The sequence below is a fragment of the Eublepharis macularius genome, chromosome 14 (genome assembly GCF_028583425.1).
Source record: "Eublepharis macularius isolate TG4126 chromosome 14, MPM_Emac_v1.0, whole genome shotgun sequence".
Taxonomy (NCBI): Eukaryota; Metazoa; Chordata; class Lepidosauria; order Squamata; family Eublepharidae; genus Eublepharis; species Eublepharis macularius.
Window position 1 is genome coordinate 5,295,729 of NC_072803.1, and position 19,350 is coordinate 5,315,078.

The 19,350-nt window shown below is 47.2% G+C and overlaps 1 protein-coding gene and 1 long non-coding RNA gene across 2 annotated transcripts; one reads left to right on the forward strand and one right to left on the reverse strand.

The window, feature by feature from the left end:
* Positions 1-1,761: 1,761 nt before the first annotated feature.
* Positions 1,762-5,944, reverse strand: LOC129342541 (uncharacterized). The gene is made up of 2 exons (XR_008598223.1): positions 5,611-5,944; positions 1,762-3,009 (listed from the first exon to the last, which is right to left on the reverse strand). It is a non-coding gene; the product is annotated as an uncharacterized LOC129342541 (long non-coding RNA).
* Positions 5,945-14,939: 8,995 nt separating this feature from the next.
* Positions 14,940-18,442, forward strand: BTG4 (BTG anti-proliferation factor 4). Its single transcript, XM_054998548.1, has 4 exons — positions 14,940-15,112; positions 16,245-16,382; positions 17,126-17,327; positions 18,245-18,442. The coding sequence occupies exons 1-4, from the start codon at positions 14,940-14,942 to the stop codon at positions 18,440-18,442; spliced, it is 711 nt and encodes a 236-aa protein (XP_054854523.1).
* The last annotated feature ends 908 nt before the right edge of the window (positions 18,443-19,350 follow it).

A 19,350-nucleotide genomic window follows, 5' to 3' on the forward strand; every position in this document is an offset into this window, starting at 1 on the left:
TTGCCAACCTCCAGGTGGACTTTGGAGATCTCCTGAAAATACAACTAATTGCCGGTCTAGGGGTCGAGAAAATGACTGCTTTGGAAGTTGGACCCTGTGGCATTATACCCTCTCCTCCCCACCACCCCCAGGCTCCATGCAGCGCTGCAGTCCCCAGGAATTTGCCAACCCAGAGTTGGCAACCGTAACAACATGGTTTGGGAGGGTGGACTTTTATGGCATGCCCACTGGTGCCTCCCTAAACCTACCCTTTCCAGGCTCTACACCCAGATCTCCAGGAATTTTCCAGTCCAGAGTTGGCAACCCACTCTCCACATTAGTCCATAACAATTGCAGCCTCCTTTTTCAATGCTGCCAAATGCTGTTCAAGTAGACTAATTGAGTTGAGTAGTTCTTGTCCGAGTTACATAATTTCTTCTCTTGAGACAGTTTACTTAGCCGAAATAAATCCTTTTGGGGTGGGGGGAGTGGGGTCTTTATAGGCTAAAAATTAGATACATTGGGGGGAAAAACCTGAACCCAGACTCAGTTGACAGGTGGGAGGGAAGGTTTCCAGTTTGGAGATTTGGAGCCAGCACTCAGAAAGGGACCCCCCGCCCTAACATAGAGGCTGCCTGCTGAAGCCACTGTTTTCTCCAGCGAGGGTTGCCAACTCCCACCTGGGAAATTCCAGGAGATTTTGAGGGTGGAGCCTGATGAAGGTGGGGTTTGGGGAAGTGAGGGACCTCAGGGAGCTATAATGCCATACGGCCCACCTTGCAAAACAGCCATTTTCTCCGGGGGAACTGATCTCTGTAACCTGGAGATCAGTTGTAATTCCCAGAGATCTCCAGTCACCACCAGGAGATTGGCAATCTTAGCCCCCAACTGGCAATCTTAGCAAGGTGGCAAACAGGAAAGCATTCAGAGGCTTATTATCCCAGGAAAAGAAACACTGCTGGCAGCATTTTCGGTGACTTCAGGTGGGAGAATATGAGGAGGACCGCTTCTGACAAGAGCCCTTGTGTCTGCTACTTCAGGAAAGGAAGATGGTGGGCCAGGTAGGAAATCCAAACTCGTAGAAGTACAAGATGGCCAGCCTGTGGATAACATTGACTATTAAAGATTGCTTAATTGCAGGAGTTGAAAAGGGTTATTTCTGACAGATGCTTATACCCCAAGGCTAGGAAGTCATTTGGGGGAGCTGGCAGGTTGGGGAAATAAGAGGAACTCTCAATGGCCTATCTGGGCAATAGGTTGCCATAACTGAGGAAGAGTGGTTCTTGGAGTCTTTATATCGGCCAGTGATGACAGGTTGCCCCCTGGCGTCACCTCACTTCCCAGGCCAGAAGGCTCATGGACTATTACACAGTTACCCCCACAGCTCTGATGGAATGGAGAGCCAGTGTTTCACCCACAAGTCCTACCCCCAAGCACCTGACAGAGCCCACCCATGCTGCCTGTCACCTTTACTACCCTTGGATAAAGGGTCAGATTTTCAGTCCCCTAAAGTGGCCAGTTAGCCATTTCTGAGAACAAGCCTGGTGAAAGCTAGTTGTACCACCCTAGCAACAGTTCCAGACATTTGCAACTGGGTAACTCTGGCCGCAGCCCTAGGGACACTTTTGTGGAAATAAGCCCTAGTGAACAATAGGGGATTTGCTTCTGTGTAAACTATCCTGGCAAATTATTATTTCAGACAATCATTCTTTCCAAATGCAGAAATGAAGAATGAATTCTTAGATTCTAAACTGATACTAGAGGAAAGAAAACACATGGAAATAAAAAAGGAACTGGTAGCTTTTATTAAACTCTTGATACATAAATATGAATGACAGCAACTTTTGATGCTTTCCTCTGCATGTGTAAATAGCTTCATGTACATTATCTCAGCGATCTTTATGGTGGCTTTGCAAGGTAGGTTATCTTTAGTTGTGTATGTACTACAGACAGAGCTTCTCAGATTCATTCTCTTAAGTTAACTGTTAAACTGATGAAACGGTTCATGTTTTCCAGGTGTTGTGAAACAGAAAGTTTTTCATTGAATGAGGGACTATGAGGGAAATGTGGATTGTCCAAGGACAGAGACAGAGTATGGAGTAGATAGGGTAAGCAATCACATGAATTTCCCTCCATTTGTGCCTTACCCATTTCTTTTTTTAAAAGAACACATGCCTGAGAATGAGGTGGCAGAGCTTGGAGGTGGTAGAATGGACTGTACCGCTTCAGACTACAAGGGGGAGATTCCAGCTGTGAACATACTTCTATATTTAAAAATCCATGCAGATAAACAAGTAGCACATCAGGGGTGAGATATATACCCCACTTCTGCTTGCTGTGCTAGCTTTCTGTCGGCAGGGACTTGTGAACATAGGGGAACTTTCCAAAGTATGATCCTCTCCCTGCAATGGAAGTGGTACATCTCATCTACTATCTCATTCTCCTGCATGTGAGAATCAGCTTTATTGAATAGGGCAATTGTGGTTCTCAAATCTTCTGCCTTCAAGGAAACCTTTTCACTTCAGTGTCCATAAAACTGTTCGCATTTCTAACTTTTAACATTAATTTGCAGGCAGCTGTAACAGTCCAGAGCAATGTCAAGCCACGAACTGGCCTCTTTTTGCTTGGCATTTGTCTTCTGTCAATTGTGGCTTCTGGTGCAATGCCACTTCTGGGCAGTGGTTGCCAAAGCATTTCTGCTGCCCATTGAGCCTTCCACCCAGAAGCAATACAGGCCATTTTACCTGGCTGTGTTGTTAGTGACTGTTGCTTTTGTCAATCAGCTAACTACACTGCCTGGTAACAAGGCTGGTGTCCAGGCATACGTCCAATAACCGCATTCTCTTTCCCCTTCTTGTAATTCTTAGAAGTTGGAGGACTTCTCATGTCATCTCTTTGATCATAGCACGCGCCACTACATTTTGTTCTCAGGCTTGATATATGATGTAGCCAGTTAATGGTCAGTGCCCCAAAGGAGAGGGGCTGGAAACCCTCTGTCCTGAGATTCCTTGTCCATCAAAATGTTCAGTCCTTGAGAGGAAAAGGTAAAGGTACATATGAAGTTGCCTTATACTGAATCAGACTCATTGGCCCATCAAAGTCAGTATTGACTACTCTGACTGGCAGCAGCTCTCCAGGGTCTCGGGCAGAGGCCTTTCACATCACCTACTGCCTGGCCTGTCCCCTTTAACTGGAGATGCTGGGGATTGAACCTCAGACTTTCTGCATGCCAAGCTGATGCTCTTCCACCATTCCTCTGATCTACACTCGATGTGGTACAGAATGGAAGACCTTTCTCTTCCTGTAGCCCTGGCAATCTTCTGCCAATCAGACCCGACCAGGCTGAGTTATGTGGACCAAGGGCCTGGCTTGGCAGAAGGCAGGGTCATGTGAAGAAGGGCACAGTAGGAAGGTGTGCATGTTGCATGCAGAACATTGCAGTTTCAATCCCTGGGAACTCGGGTTAAAGGATTTTTGGGAGCAGGTGTCGGGAAGTCCCTGCCATGTAGCAAAGGGGCACTTTTGTTCCCTGCAGTCATGAAAGAAAGAAAGCCATGGCTCAGTGGTAGAGCATCTGCTTGGCATCCCGGGTTCAGTCCTCTCCATCTTTTTTTAAAAAAAGGATTAGGTCATAGGTGATGTGAAAAGGCCTTACCTGAGACCCTGGAGAGCTGCTGTCGGTCTGGGATAGATGGATCGGTGATCTGACTGGGCAGAACTGCTTTGTAGCATGTTCAGTTCAACAGCAAGAATCCGAAATCCAGCAATGACACCATGTACAAATATCAGCACAAGAACACCCTGGAATGGCTAGAAGGGCCAGCCTGACCTCCTAAATCCTGGAGCCACGTCTGTTTTGGGCACCACTCTAAGTGCTTACTGGACCCACCCACATCCCTAAGGTCCCATTGTCTTGAAGAAGGAGGCATCTCAAATGAAACACGATTGTAGGAGCAGAGGTGGCTGTTCACTGAATTCAGGCACTCGAGTGTTTTCTGCAGGGCCGATCTCCATCGTGGGCAACTCTGCTTTGTTTTGATGACAGTGAAGCTAGTGATTGCCGCAGGAAAAGATACAATCAGCTAACTACACTGCCTACAAACCAAATGCTATCTCTTCAAGATCCAAGCCTGGAAAAGAAAATGTTTCCAGTGATTACGCTTCGCCGTGTGGTGTTGTGAAACAAACCATAAGCATTGACAGATACTGGATCACAGCCCAGGCAGGGTGCGCTTTTTCAGTCTGCTGTCACAAGCACTGAGCTTGCTACTGAGAATTCAGCCTCCTGAGACTTCCCAGGTCTCATAGACAAGTGACTAGTCCTCAACATTGTCACAGGCTTGATAGTCTGTGGGTAATGCAGATGACGTCTCAGGAGCTAGAGAAGACAAGGCAAAGGATGAGGTTTTAGTGTCCTGTAACCAAAATGTACATTTGCTTTACATGCATAAACTCGGTTTCCCTTAGTATGGATCTTTTCTTTAGTGTAGAGTTTACTCAGATCTAGCTACAGGCCTTTGGGGGCATGTGGTCATCTCCTTGCGTATGAAAGCCAGTTCTATCACACTTTTGCATGACCAAGAAAGAGAACTGTGCTGAGGGGACCGTCCAGATAGGAGCGAGGCTTCATTTTTCCATGGCTCTTGTTAAGTAAACGGGTGCAACCCTGGAGAAAGCTGAGTCCCTTGGGCCCCCAGTTCCATTAGCCTTCATCACAGCAGATTCCTAGAAGCTGCCCCTTTGCTTTCTCCTATATCAGCATAGAAGCCCAGGAAAGAGCTACATTTGGTGGCAGCCTTGCATGCTTACTGCTCCTGATAGTGGACGGTCCAATTCCAGCCTTCACCAGGAGGGCCCGCATAGAGGGCACAACAGATCTCTGGGTGCCCACACAGAAATAAATTGAAGCTGCCTTATGGCAGAGTCAGACCTTCAGTCCCTCTAGCTTAGGATTGTCTACTCTGACTCACAGCAACACTCTGTGGTCTCAGAGTCCTTCCTCATTTTTGCTGCCCGAGATCCTTTGCCAAAGATGGCAAGGACTGACTCTGGGACCTTTTGCAAGCAATACAGCTGTTTGACTGCTAAGTCGTGGCCCCCTCCCTGGCACCCTAACAGGGGTCTCTACAGTGCGCCAGCTCTTTCACCGCATAGGCATAATGGTGGACATTTTGCCCATTATTATCCGTTTCTGCATTCCTTCTCTACAAGGTTATTAATGAAGGGTACCTTTTCGGTTATCATCCATTTCCTCATTCCTTTTCAATATACAAACTTCTTCTCCACATTTTATGTCATTTATCCTCAGGTGAGGGGGATCACGTAAACGAGGAGCAAATCACTGAAGTGCAAGCAGAGGTCTGAAGCCTAGTCTTCCTTGTCCATTCCCAATGATCTTATGCCCGGCACCACACTGCCGTTAGTTCAAAACCAGTGAGAATTATATAATTTAGGGACAAAGTAACTAGGAATCCCTACATAGCAATATTAACAGGGGCAGGGCTGAGAAAAAAGAGCCCGTTCCTAGTACATCCTACATCTAGGTTGTACCTCCAGTGGCACCTCTGCTATATGCCTCCTAACACTAAAATACATTAACCTAGCTCTCAGTTTTCCCCATAAGCAGCTTACCTTGCAACAATACTGAGGATGCCTTTATAGTTAAACATAACAGCCTGGAATCATTTCAAAGACACGATCTGGGAAGCAAAAGTTGACACAGCTTTGAGTTTCGTCCTTAATGGATCATCTCCCGCATGATTTGCATTTCAGTTGCTGAGGTTGCCGCTGTACTCAAAAGTAATCCCTATTGGTAAAAATGGGTTACTCTGAGTAGGGATCAGGCTGTCGTCTAGTTCCATCTCTCTCCAATCTCTTTGTTCCAAATAGTGGAAGATCGGACAAAATTTAAAGCTAATCATAATATGCCATGATAAGCAGCCGATCTGGGCTCTTGCAACTTTGCCCTGAACTGCCCTGCACTAGACTGGCCTAAGGCAATTTGTGGGATCGGTACCAGGCCTAGCATTTGTATACACTCTGTCGCCATGGGTACTCAGGTGTGGCTTATGAATGGACTAGGGATCAGCGCTCTGAAGGGGGTCAGTTGACTTTACTATACGGTGGTTTGATTGTGCAGTGTTTCCATGGGTCACCTAAACACGGAACACAGCTACTGTGAGGAGAAGCGGTACCACTTCCCTTGAAAATGCAGGTTTTATCCTGCACGGCTTTGAGCCTTTACAGGATGCAAAATTCACCGAAGGGGAGTCTTATTCATGCGTTACTTTTCAGATTGTGCAAGGCTAAGAAGGAAAAAAAAAAGTCCAGAGAACCAAGCAACCCTGTAACGGATCCATTTAAATGTCCAATGATGATTGAATACAATGAATGAATATCCTTGTATAAGTAAATTATTTAAGAACAATATTTAATAAAGGCCAGGCGTTACATACTATATTTCCTAGTAGTTCCTGAGCAGGAGGCTGGTCTAATATACATATTACAAATATTCTATCTAGCTCTGTGACAAACGTGGACATCCAGGATGGGCTGAATGGGGTAGCAAAGTGCTGACATGATGGAATGGACCCTACCACTTCAGACTGCAGGTAAAGGAATACGTTTTTCACAGTTCTCCTTCATTAATAATACACTGTGAATGGAAAACTTGTGCAGCATGCCAAGGGGCCAGGTGAGAGGCTTTCTCCCTGGCTTGCTAATATTTAATTTGCAGCGTTTTTTTACATTGGGGAGCATTACGAATTTGGCTGTCCCCGCCTTCTGTTCGAAGCGACTGAACCCAATCTACCGCCTCTGCATTCCACCACCACATTCTACTGCATGTGTTGACAAAGTCTTAATCAGACTTCTTGCAGATAGTTCCACTGCCTATTTCAGGTTGTTCCTAGGTTCAAATTGCTATCCGGTATGTATCCTTTAGTTGATTCCTCCATAACTCATTCTTCATTGGACCATAACAAACTCCCAAGGGCCGAGTTGGCCAGTGTTTGCATAATCACACCTACAAGCCCCTGACCCAATGGAATCTAAGAGTACTCAAGGACTATGCCATACTGGATTGGGCCTATGAAGCCCTTACTTTAAAGAACATAAGAGTGGTCACGCTGGATCATACCAGCAGTGGCCAGTCAGGTACCACGGGGCTCTCTGGAAACAGCCCTCTGCTGCTGACAGCTCCCCAAGCATCTGGCCGCTTGAGGCATTCTTCCTCCAAACTTGACCATCATCTGTCATGGATAAAAGACCCAATCTCCATAAATCTGTCCAATCATTTTTTAATTCCCTCTAAGCTAGTGTCCAGAGGGAAGGTGGCACGTTATGTCCTGATCTGTTCAGATCTTGGAAGCTCAGCAGGGTCAGTACTTGGATAGGAGACCATGAAAGAATGCAGAGGAAGGGAACGGCAAGCCACATCTGCTTCTCACTGGCCTTGAAAGCCCTTTACTTGATGGCACATGTGTTCTTAAGCTAGTGGCCGACACCACATCTCGCAATGAGTCCCACCAGTCAGCTAGATGTCTAGTGAAGTAGTACTTCCTTTCGTCTGTCTTGAATCTACCACCAGTCAGTTGCAGCAGGTGAGCTCCAACTCCTAGTATTATTCTCTGCTCCAAATCCTACGTTTCATAGACAAAAATATTTTATTCTATATAAATACGTAAAAATAGGAGCACACCTGTCATGTTCTGCTTCTTATCCTAAAGGTCACTGAGCTGTGCTGTCCTCACGACAAGTTCTGCTTGCTGTTTGTCGGCTGTATTCTTTGCTCTTCAGTAGCCTGTCTGCTTGAAAACCGGAGAAGGTGATTGTCCCTGTGGTTAAAGACCCACTCGAAAAACACAGTTGTTGTTCTGCATGCCATTCAGAATAGACCTCAGCAGCTGCAGTGTGTGAATTGGCCATAGTGCTAGACAGGGCTTTCCGGCATGCTAGAGAGAGGTGCCTCATTCCAAGGCTCTTTCCAAGATCACCAGACTGCAGAGATCAGTTCCCCTGGAGAAAGTGGCAGCTTCAGAGGGTGGAGTATTTGGCATCCCATCCCTGCCGAGCTCCGTCCCCTCCCCAAATTCTGCCCTCCCCAGGCTCTGCCCCCAAATATCCAGCAATTTCCCAAGTTGGAATTGACAGCCCCACTTGACTCGGACTGGGCCAGTGCATCACAAGCCCAGATGGGGGTGGATTACCTTGCTTGGGGTATCAAAATATCTTAAATGGGGTCTGACAAATGTCACTTGAAGAGGGGACACAAAAGAACTGGGAGGGGCTTCATTTGGAATTGGCCCGACTGGCTCCGTTTAGCCTGTGGTCAGGAAAAGCAGGATGCTTTGAGGTCCGCTTGCAAAGAAGCAGGACGGCATCTCACCCACCTGGAGACCTGTACACCTCTGGAGAGGCTGCATGCTGTTCTAAGAAGCCAGACTAGCAGTGAAAGAGGATGAGACAGTTGGGAGGCTGTTCCTACAAGACAGACTAGCTGCCCGTGGCCTCTTAAAGGAGCCAGCAGCTCCGGTTCCCACATCTCGCATTCTCAAAAAAACGGCTCAGAGGGTGATTTTCCCTTTAGAGTGAAATTGGTGGTCTAATAGGGAATGTTCTATATTCCATGTTCCCAGACGTTAAAAATGTCTTCCCTTCATGAGCGATAGTGGCTTTTTGCATGTTAAATGATATATCATCTAACACTTCAGGATGAAATATCCCCTTTTTTAAGGATTCACAGAATGCGTATGTTGGTTGATTTTTTCCATATGCAAGTATATTGAAACAATCATTATTTATTTTTGTTAGATAATACTATAAGGCATTTGCCTGCCTGCCAGCCTGTCATTAAAATGCTCAGTCCCACAGTCCCAAGGCTATTGAACACTCTTAGACCAGATGGGGTTGTCAGATGTTTCGCCTCTAGTTTGAAGTAGACAGGAGCCTCACAGTGACTTTAACACTAACAGAAGTTTATTCCGGCCTGAGCTTTTGAAGTCTAGCGCCCGTTTCTTCAAATGCAAGGAACGGATCCTTGCTACGGCAGACATTAGAGTGCACAGCAAGGAGGATTCACTTGGCACATCTGAAGAAACGGGCTCTCTGTCCTGGGAAGTTTATGCTGAGATAAATTCTGTTTGACTCTAGTGTTTCTCAAGGCTCCTGATTATTTTTGATGCAACAGACCTCTGTTTTTATCCCCCCGTATTTTGGATAGTCACGATTCCCCTGTTTCAGAACCAGAAGCGGCAAATGGTACAGCATCCATCATTTTTGGATGCTTTGGCCCAGAAACAGCGGCGGTTCTCCTGACAATTTCCCTCTTTGATTTCTTGGCCTGTCCTCCACACCCTTACCTGAAAGGATGAGTTCATCTGTCAAGCTTTGCCCTTTGCAACTAGCGGTGCTGGCCTGAGAAGGATTCTTTGCAACAAATCGATTTGCCAGGTTTGGGCAAATCCTGCCCATGGTGAAAGCAGGTTCTTCGGAGCGAGCATTCGTAGTCAAGCGCCTGGGTCGCCTCCATGCATTAGAGGAAGTCCCTGCAGAATGCTCAGCCTCCGCCTCTCCATGTTTAGGAGAGTAATGTTTGCTCCAGGGCTGGCCTGCAGTTGCTAGAGAACTGATGGATGGCTTTTCTTTCGGTCGTGCCTGGGCTTGCCCGGTGATCAGGGAGACCCATATTTTAATCTAAGGAGGAATGCTTGGGCTGAGGGTGGTGGGGGTGGGCTTCCAAAATCTTTTGACCTTCCCTCACACTGTGCCATGTTTCGGATAACGCCACAGGGCCCACTACTGTTCAGAAGAAAAATGCCTTGAAAGGGAAGAATGGTCTTTGCTAGTCAGAGCAAATGGCACGCCCCAAGTGACCAGCCCACAGACAGGCGGCTGCTACAAGTGGCAAAGGCAGCAGAGGGTCAGTGTGATCTTGGGCAGGAACTAGAGAGTCCACCAGCCTGGCAACGCCATGCCAACCTTCCTGTGCCATCCTATGCTAGGCTGCTAGTTCAGTAGGCTAAATGCAAGGCCACTTGGATGGGCTGGAGCGGTATGCTCCGAGGGTTTTAATTTCATTGGGGCATGCTTGCCAGAAGGGTTGGCCCCACAGGGGTGTGCTGTGCCTAGGTCAGAAGGGCTGCATTGGGTTTCTGAACTGACTGATGGCCCTTGCAGCAAGAGGGATTTACAATCATACTAGCACTTCACAGTAGCATTAGGTGGGGAGCCATGTTGGTCTGCAGTAGAACATCAGGATTTGAGTCCAGGGGCACCTTAGAGACCAGCAAGACTTTCAGAGTGTGAGCTTTTGGGAGTCAGCGCTCCCGTCTTCAGACACACTTTACAGCGCACATGATTTTTTTTGGCCCCAGGCCTGCATTTGAGACGCTTCTCTTGGTTCCTTGGCATTGAGGTGGTCTGGAGATCGGGGGGCGGGGCCACCAGCCATGTGACTATTTTCGCTGAGGGTGATTTAACCTTTTAAAAACTCCCCCCTTGTTCCCGGTGACCCAAAGTGACGTCATTGTGCGGTCCCGAGTTCCACCACCTCTTTTCCCAGAAAAAAAAGCCCCGGCAGTAGGGATATACCATTTAAAAGACCAAGGGGGCATGCGAGGGTGGGTGCCGATGCCGAATCCTGCTTTGCCTTTCCGTGGTGCTGGCAGCACCGCCACCCGTTGACCCAACTTGCCTTTGGCTGTCACCTGCCTCCTTGAGCAGTGACTCATCTTTCTCAGTCAGCTGAAGGGCCAGTCTGCTCCGGCTACCAGGCACTCATGCTGCTAGTCGGTCAGCATTTCTGTCCTCATCTGCGCTCGGTGATTATTAGGTTCGTTTTTGCTGCTTCGTTCTGCAGCTTGGGAGGTGTGCACCAAGTCTGCATGGGTGGTTTATTTTACTGCTGTTTTTATTATGTTTTGATGACTGGACCCTTTGGACAAATTCCCGTCTTAAAAAAAAGGAAGACATAAATATTGCAGCCGATAGATCTGTGCCATAAATAAATGCCTTTTAATTAAGATGATATATAAATGCACAAAATAAAATAAGTAAGAGCCTGGATGTCGGCTGCCTGTAAACAGAGTAAGCAGTGTAGCCAGGATCCAGCCACTGCCTTGACACAGCAGCATTAGAACTCTCAGCAAGCCTCACTCTGCGTTCAGTTCCCATTCTTTCTATTATGTCCAGTGTCACAAGCGTGACTCTGGTATGTAATAAGGCAACAACCACCAGGTTCTCCTGGAAAGGGAAGGAAGCTGTGCCAGGAGCAACCTTTGCCCACTGTGCTACAGTTCTTGTCCTGATGCCAACTCTCTCTGCTTTCCACCTGGCTGGGGTTAGGTGGCAGAGGCAGTCTGAGAAGCGGGAGTCGGCCTGGCTTTATTTACTTACTTTATTTATAGCCCGCCTTTCTCACTGAAACTCAAGGCAGATCACACAGTGTAAATCCAAGCAATTGACAGGAGCATCTTAATAAGTAAAGCAATAGGACTAAGAACTCAGAAACAAAGCATAAGGGTATGCTTGCATGTTTTGGTGCTGAAATGCAGCGATGGCAAGGTGGGAAGCAGCGCATGAACTCCAACGTATCCTACTGCCATGATGCTTCCCGTGCTGCAGGAGTCTTGAAATGCCAGTTCATAGGGGCACCCCATTGTCCTCTGCAGCACCATACCAAGGAGCCTGGGTGGTTGGCTTACATACGCGTTAAAAGTTTCTTCTCTGTTTATTTCAAATGAATGTTTTTATTTTGCAAATCTACCCTGCAGGATTCCCTTATCAAGGAGAAGGGGGGGGGATTTTAAACCTTTTCCCACTAGAAAAAGCCCTGAGCTGCTTTTACTTCCACTGATGAACACTTGGTGGTAGTGGAGAGTGCCCTCAAGTCATAGCTGACTTACGGTGACCCCTGGTGGAGTTTCCATGGCAAGAGGATAACAGAGGTGGTTTGCCGCTGCCTGCTTCTGCAACCCTGGTTTTCATTGGAGGTCTCCCATCCAATTACTACCCAAGGCCCACCCTGCTTAGTTTCTGAGATCTGATGAGATCAAGCTCACCTGGGCTGTCCAGGTCAGGGCATCCATATCGTTGCAAGGAGACCCGGGTTCCAAGCCCTGCTTCACCACAGAAGTGTCCTGGGTGATGCAGCAGCCAAATTAAACTGAGTTCTAATTGTTTAGGAAAGGTGCTTACCATAAGTAGAGAAAAGCTTCTTGTAAGAGTGGCTGTTCTTGTTCCGTTCTAAGACACTTGATTAATAAACAGATATATCTTGGTCTTGGGGACAGGACCTTCTCATGTTCTCATCCTAGCAACCCTTGATTTGGAGAGTCTATTGCTGTCAAATATCTGGCTTCCCACGAAAGGCAAAGCACCCTTGCTATGAGAAAAGGTGGCTAGGCAACCTGGCTTTCGCTGTGCAGAACAACCAAGGAAGCTTCCTGGAAAAACCGTGTGGAGAAAGGTGCCAGTTTTGTTTTGTTTTCACTGGCTGTGCTCCAGTGGCTGCAATCCTCTGTGTACTTTCTTAGGTTTAAGGCTCATGATAGGAGTTGGACATAGGTTGCCAACAGGCCTGGGGAACACAGGCTGTGTTAAGGCTGCCCTCTTAACACTGGCTTAATGTATGGAAACTGGCAACTGAAGTTTTTCATGGTAGGGGGATAAACACCATCCTTTAATAAATAAACCCCCCATTGAGTCTCTATTAAAGGGGCAAGACATTTTTTTTCCTTCAGAGAGTTTCCAATCCTACTGCTGAGTATACATACGTGGATCAGGCCAGAAGCTTTATTCAGCATTTATATATCCATGTATGGAAATGCTTCCTGCTGCTGGAAGAGGAGCAGAACCAGTACAAAACAGAGCAGCCTTCCAAAGGGCAAAACCCAATGCCCACTTGGAAGTAAGTGGGAATTCACAGGGACTTCCTTCCAAGAAATCATACGCAGCATTGCTGAGCTGCATGCCATTTTCTTGCCTTTCAGATCTTTGAAGAGAGGACTTTGGAGTAAGGTTGCTAACAGGCCTGGAGAAAAGTCCTGACCCTTTAATGCTATTAACCTGGGTGATGTTATATACCTCCATGCCCTGAAAAGCTTCAACTTCCTGTTTCCACACCTTACATCTTTGTTAAAGGGTTTTTCCTCCAGGTCTGTTGGCCATCCTGTTTTAGAAGGCCAGGAGGACCTGCGAAGGCAGTATATTTAGAAATGAGCCCATCACAAACAAAACAAAACAAAAGCAACTGAAATAAAAAGAGACTTTTTGCTTTATGCTTAATTGAATGGAAGTGTGCATGGATCTTTAAAAGCACGAGAGGCACTCAGCTTGATAGAGTGCACCTGCCTGAAGCTCTTTTGAGCCATTCCTGCTCATATAACCCTGAAGCTGCAGGGCTGGGGGGTTGTTCAGCCAGCAGAGGCACTGGAGCTGGTTCTGTAGAGGCAAGGGAAGTAAAGCAATAGCTGTGCCAGTTTTATGTTTTAGAAGTAGTAGTAGTTGTGGTCTGCCTCCTTTTTTGTTCTAAGAGTTGTTGAATGTAGCTGGTGTATATTTGCCTCTAGAACATCTGTGCATAGAAAGGTTTTTGGCTGTTCTTGACTGGAGGTAATGTGTTGCTTCTTGTTAAGAGTCATGTCATGTGTTCTAAGGAGTGTGGGGAGCTAGTTGGCTCAGGTCGGCGTAGCTGGAACAGTTAATGGCTTTTGCTAGTGAATCTTAAGTGGAAAGGGACAGGGTAACAAGATGCACTTATCTAGGTTAGGCTAAGAGCCTGTCTGGTTTGATGTCCCATACTGGCCCATCAGATGCTTCCAGGGAGCGGAGAAGTGGGGTATGAAGGCAGCCGCCCTCCTTTGCCACCTGCTCACTGCCACTTGGTGTTCTGAGATACACTGCATTAAGACACGGTGGTTCCATTGAGCTATTACAGCAAATTTGGTTGCTAGGCAATTTCTCCATGAACTTGTCTAATCTATTGTTGTGTAAGAGTCTTGTGGCTCCCGTCCAATGTCCACCCCCTTGTTTCCCACAGTGGCTAGGCTTTCTGGTTTGCAGTGTGCATCCCAGCCAAGCTTCTCTTCTTATGTGGTTTTAAACAGCCCCCTAAGCTTCCTGAAGAGAGCTGCCCTGCCTGCCCTTTTCTTTTAACTTCGGTTCAACCAATCTCTCAGTTTTGAAGAACTCCACAGCAGAGTTCCCGGTTATTTTTGTGCTGTTCTTCAACTTACAATGAAGTTTGTGTGTTTGGGACAGAACCTCTTATTAATGGCGTAGGTTTATGTGCTGCTGAGTAAGGGCTTGGCTGTACTTTCCCAGGGAGGAGGTCTTGATCACAGTAGAAAGCTTTGCTGCATGTTCGCTAAACTGTAGTAGTCAAAGAGAAGTTGTTGGGAACCAATATGTATCCTAGTGGTGTATAAACAGGTGGTATGACATTTGATAAAATTATGGATAGTATCTGAAGAAGTGAGGTGTGGCTCACGAAAGCTCATATCCTATCACAAATTTTGTTAGTCTTATAGGTGCTGCTGGACTCTTGTTCTTTTCTACGGTGGATAGTATAGTGAAAGTGGACAAACCTGTCTTCTAGGACAGACAAAAGGAATATTTCTTCGCAATGGGAAGAGCTCACTATCATAAGATGTGGTGATGCCCAATAGCATAGGTAGCTTCTTAAAAGGCCGTTGGCTGTTTTGCCTAGTAATTAGAATCTGTTTATGCAGAGGCAGTCTATCTCAGACAGAAACGATAAATGTTCTTTCATGTCTGGACCAAAATAAAAACCTAGTTTGGGGAAATCACAAATTTCTCTGCTGCCCCGGCTTGTGTGGCTACTGTTCTAAATGGGTGGGTGGGACCAAGAATGAGCCTTTAAAAAAGTAACTCCCCACCCATCTTTTCCCATCTGTCCTATAGAAGCAGAGACCCCGTTAACCACAATTTTTAAAAAAGACATGAAAGATGAAATTGCTGTTTCGGTGTTCTTCATCATGCGACTGGTGAAGAAGCACGGCCAGCTGAGCAGACACCAAACTGAGAAGTTTGCATCCAAGCTGATGATGATTTTGTTTGAGAAATACAAGAACCACTGGTACCTGGACAACCCCTCCAGAGGGCAAGCCTTCAGGTAGATGACATGCACACATGTTCTTTTTGTGCAAAATGGGGACTTGGCGTTGTGGGTTGCTAGTTCCGACAGACAATCAGACTGGATTTATTTTGACGGGGTGTACATTGGCTATGGTACCTGACATTAGGCACATCTTTGAGTGTGATGGCAGAATGTGTGCATGTGTGGGGAAATCTGAAACTAGTGGTGCAGAACAGCAACAAAGGGCGGCAAATATTCAAGACACCCTCCCCGCAAACCTCACTCTTAAGATTCTGAAATTCAGAATCTCACATGGGAAACTATTGCCTTTCCTTGTACTTTAGGCTTGTTGGCATTTCTTGATGTCTAGCAAGCATCAAATATGAAATCTCATAAGCTGTTTACTTTCCAGTGCTAATACTGTATGTCAGTAGATTAATACAGAAGCAAAATTGCCAAATCAAACATTAATTGTGGTGTATTTAAATTTTCTGGGATCTGGTGGATGCTTTGTGTCAAAATTCACATTAGATAACTTTGGGGATAAGTTGATTTAGTTTTACAGTGATGCAATCATAGTGCAAATGTACCAGATGAATTGGTGCAGTCTTGGCTCTGTTATATGCGGATTGGTGGCTATCTGTCCTACTTCAGGCTGTACTATGACACTATCTTTGGCAAATACTGGCCCATCTTTATCCTTTCTAAAACATGAATTGTTTTCCCAGCAGTCAAAAAGGACAGATGTGCTGCCAAAGCAGCGACTAACAGAAGTTGGTGAGGCCCTGGTCAATATTTTCCCCACCTTTTCAGGCAAGATCGTAGAATCATAGGGTTGGAAGGCACCTCTAGGGTCATCTAGTCCACCCCTCTGTACCATGCAAGAAATTCACAGCTCCCTCCCTCCTCCACACACCCAGTGACCCTGCTTCGTAGGAAGATGGCAAAACACCATCAGGATCCCTAGCCAAACTGGCCTGCAGGAAATTGCTACCTGACCCCAAAGTCACTGTGGGCCTAGCGTGAGCTATGTAGTCTGGTGTGGTAAGAATCTAGCTTTCTGCTCACAAGAAAAGGTTCTCGCTTCTGGCTTAATGGAATGGGGCACAACCACTAATTCTGCAGGTGGAAGAGATGGACTGGCCAGGTACATCTTCTGTCTCCCCAGGTGTATCAGGATAAACCGATTTCACACAAGAGATCCTCTACTGGAACAGGCCTGTTTGGAGAGCAACGTGGATTTTGGTAGGCTCGGCTTGCCGAAGGAGCTGACCATCTGGGTGGATCCCTTTGATGTGTGCTGCAGGTGAGCAGACGGGGTGGGTGGGGGTACAGCTTTTCTACACCGAATGGTACTCAAAGGGATTGTGAGAGCCTGATGGAGTACTGATGGCGAGTGGAAGGGGCCTCTTAAGGAAGCTGTGTATGGCTTGGTATGGGGCTCTAGTGCTCATCTGTCTCCTAGTTTTCTAGAGGTTGTAGTTATGTCTTGTGTACAGGGCTCTGCTGAGCATAATGCAAACAAGGTGGGGGGCATGAGATCCACTTCCAGGTTTCCTGGGTGTTTCCCTGTGGCATACTGGCCGTTTCCACACTACTCACCTACATCTGGAGCACTGTGGAACGTCGCGAAAAAAACACGGAAGATAGCATCTTCTCGTGCAAGTTTTGTGCAACATCATGCGAGAAGACGCTATCTTCCGTGGGTTTTTTTCGTGATGTTCCACAGTGTTCCAGATGAAGGTGAGCAGTGTGGAAACGGCCACTGTCTGTTCTCCTGCTTGCTTGCACTGGGCCCCTTTTATGCACCCACCTCTTCAAACAGCTGTTTCCTTCTTTCTGCGAGTTTCAGGTTCCAAAAAGTCTTGAAGAGCATGGGAACATAGCTGCTCCTGCAAACGCTATACAAAAGAGCTTGTGCGCCTGTGTGCGAGCATTGTGGTTCTGGTGCGGAGGAAAGATCAACCACATGCACAAGGAAACTCTTGGTTGCATTGGTCTTCATACCTAAAACTGTTTCCTGACTTCCTTGGCCTCTGACTTCCCTAGGTATGGTGAGAAGAACCCTCCTTTCACGGTTGCCCACTTTGAAGGCAGCGGAGAGGATCAGGACCTCCCTCAACGCATCAGCCAGGCTGTGGATAAGGCACTGGCGTCCGATGACCACTCTGGCTCCTCCTCCGAAGAGGAGAGCTCCTCAAAGGAGCCCAAAAGCATCCCCACAGTGAGCAACCCCAACAGCGTCTACCAGGTGAGAGGCTGGACGCGCTGATCCTTGGGTCTCTGTGTGGGTTCTGCAGGGAGAGGGTGGGGTAGTCTGGCCTTGTGCAGCTGGCTCCCTTCTTACACTTCTCCTGGAGTTGCTGCTGGGACTGACTTGGTACCGTATATGGAGGGGGGTAGAGGCTCCCATCTCCTGCCCTGGTGGCTTTGTGGTCTAAGGCAACGTGGCGTTGATGGGTGCCATGGCACCTGCCAGTACTTCTCCTGGTGCCTGCCAGGCTTTTCAAAAAGTGGTTGGGGGCACTCTAAGGTGGGGCTTGCTATTGGCTACCCTCATTCACATGAAAGGGATTTCCTGCTACTGTAGCAGCCACAGCCGTTGCAGGATCAGGACTGAGCCTAATCAGTGCATGCTTCCATGTCATCGCTTCCCTTATTTTTGTTCTCCCCTTTTCCCCTCCCTCTCACCAGGTTTTCTTTCCCTTTTTATTTCCCTTCTGTGGTTATTTTGCAGAGAAAGGAGGGCACTAATGGGCTTGGCTTGCCTCCTGTGGCAGACATTTTGGGTTCCGCTTAGCCTTTTTTATGGCAGCCATTTTGGGGTTCAGGCCACCCCACCCTTTCAGTTCCAAAGGTGCCCTCAGGTCCCAAAGTGGGAGACCCTGGTCTAAGGAATGTAAATTATCAGGGCCATGTCATCTGCCTTGAAAAGAATACGGGGGACCCAACAGGGAAGGCCTTGCTTGAATGCAGAGCTCACAGAAAAGGGCTTGCAGCAGTTCAGGCCAACAGTTCCAAGCTTATGGCTAGTTAGTTTGATCAAACTGCTTGGGGGCAACCGTTAAACCAAGGACGACAGAGCGCTGTATGAAGAGAGGTTGAATTAGCCTTTTGAGTTCTCGGGTTCTGGTGGTCATTTTTGCCATTCTCTTTCTTTGGCATCAGTGCAGTGACTATTGCAAGCAGCCCTTCCAGCTTTGGGCCCAGTATTCTCGACGAAAGGTGCATGCCACTGACGGTCTTGTCCAGCTCCCTGCCAGTGGATACTACCTTCAATACAAGACGTACAAGTCCTATCGGCCATCAGCAGCTTTCACTGGTCCCCGTGTCGACCGATACCACTGGGTCAATACCAACCGATAGAGTCACTAGCATACCTCCCCAGCATGTTCTGAGCACTGACGAAGAAGCTGCTGCTTCGGCCGATGTCTGGAGGAAGCCAGAACTCTCGTCCAGTGGCACTCTCTTAAAGCACTTAGTAGAATTCTTCTCTTCCTGTCCCCCAGGTCTTTTTTTATTTCTTCGTGTTTGTAACTCTTTTTTTATATACACTTTGGGTTAGATGTTTTTAATTAGATGATATTTAATGTATTTTTATGGCAAGACTGAAAACTGAGCCGCATTTGTGGTGCTTGTGGAAAGGTAAAAAGGAAATCCAGTTACTAATAAACTGAAATATGTTTTTAAAGTGTTGTCTGGGCTTCTTTCGTTGGAGAGGGGGGGAATAAAAAGACTGGGCACAAGCAGGATGGGTTGGTAACTCCAGCTTGGGAAATTCATGGAAATTTGGGGTGGAGCCTGGAAAGGATGGAGTTTGGGGAGGAGAAGGAGCTCAGAAGTGTTACTGTGTGATGGAGTCCACCTGGCGAAGCTGCCATTCTCTCCACAGGGACTAATTTCTGTAGTCTGGAGATAGCTGTAGTTCTGGGAGAGCTCCAGGCCTCACCTGGTGGTTGGCAACATTACAGAGGATATTTCCTCTGTCTCGGGCGTAGTGCATCTTTCCCCTCCTAGGCCCGCACTGCAGCCAGCCAAGCCAAGCCTTGGCAGTATTGCTGTGTGCATTTGGTTTGGAGGTAGCTGGCTATGGCACAAGTGCAGCAGCGGATGAGCCACCTCCTGTGCCTCTGGCCAGGAGCAAGCCGCACACACACACACGCACCCGTGGTGCATTGCTGCACAACTGTTAGTCCATAGGAGAGGGCAGGTATCTGAAGAAGGGAGTTTTGACTCTTAAAAGCTTATACCCTGGAAATCTTGTTGGTCTTAAA

Coding starts and splice junctions, on each gene's coding strand:
- BTG4 (XM_054998548.1), top strand. CDS start 14,940: ATGAAAGATGAAATTGCTGTTTCGGTGTTCTTCATCATGCGACTGGTG. Junction 15,113..16,244: donor TCCAGAGGGCAAGCCTTCAG/GTAGATGACATG, acceptor CTGTCTCCCCAG/GTGTATCAGGATAAACCGAT. Junction 17,328..18,244: donor ACCCCAACAGCGTCTACCAG/GTGAGAGGCTGG, acceptor CTTTGGCATCAG/TGCAGTGACTATTGCAAGCA.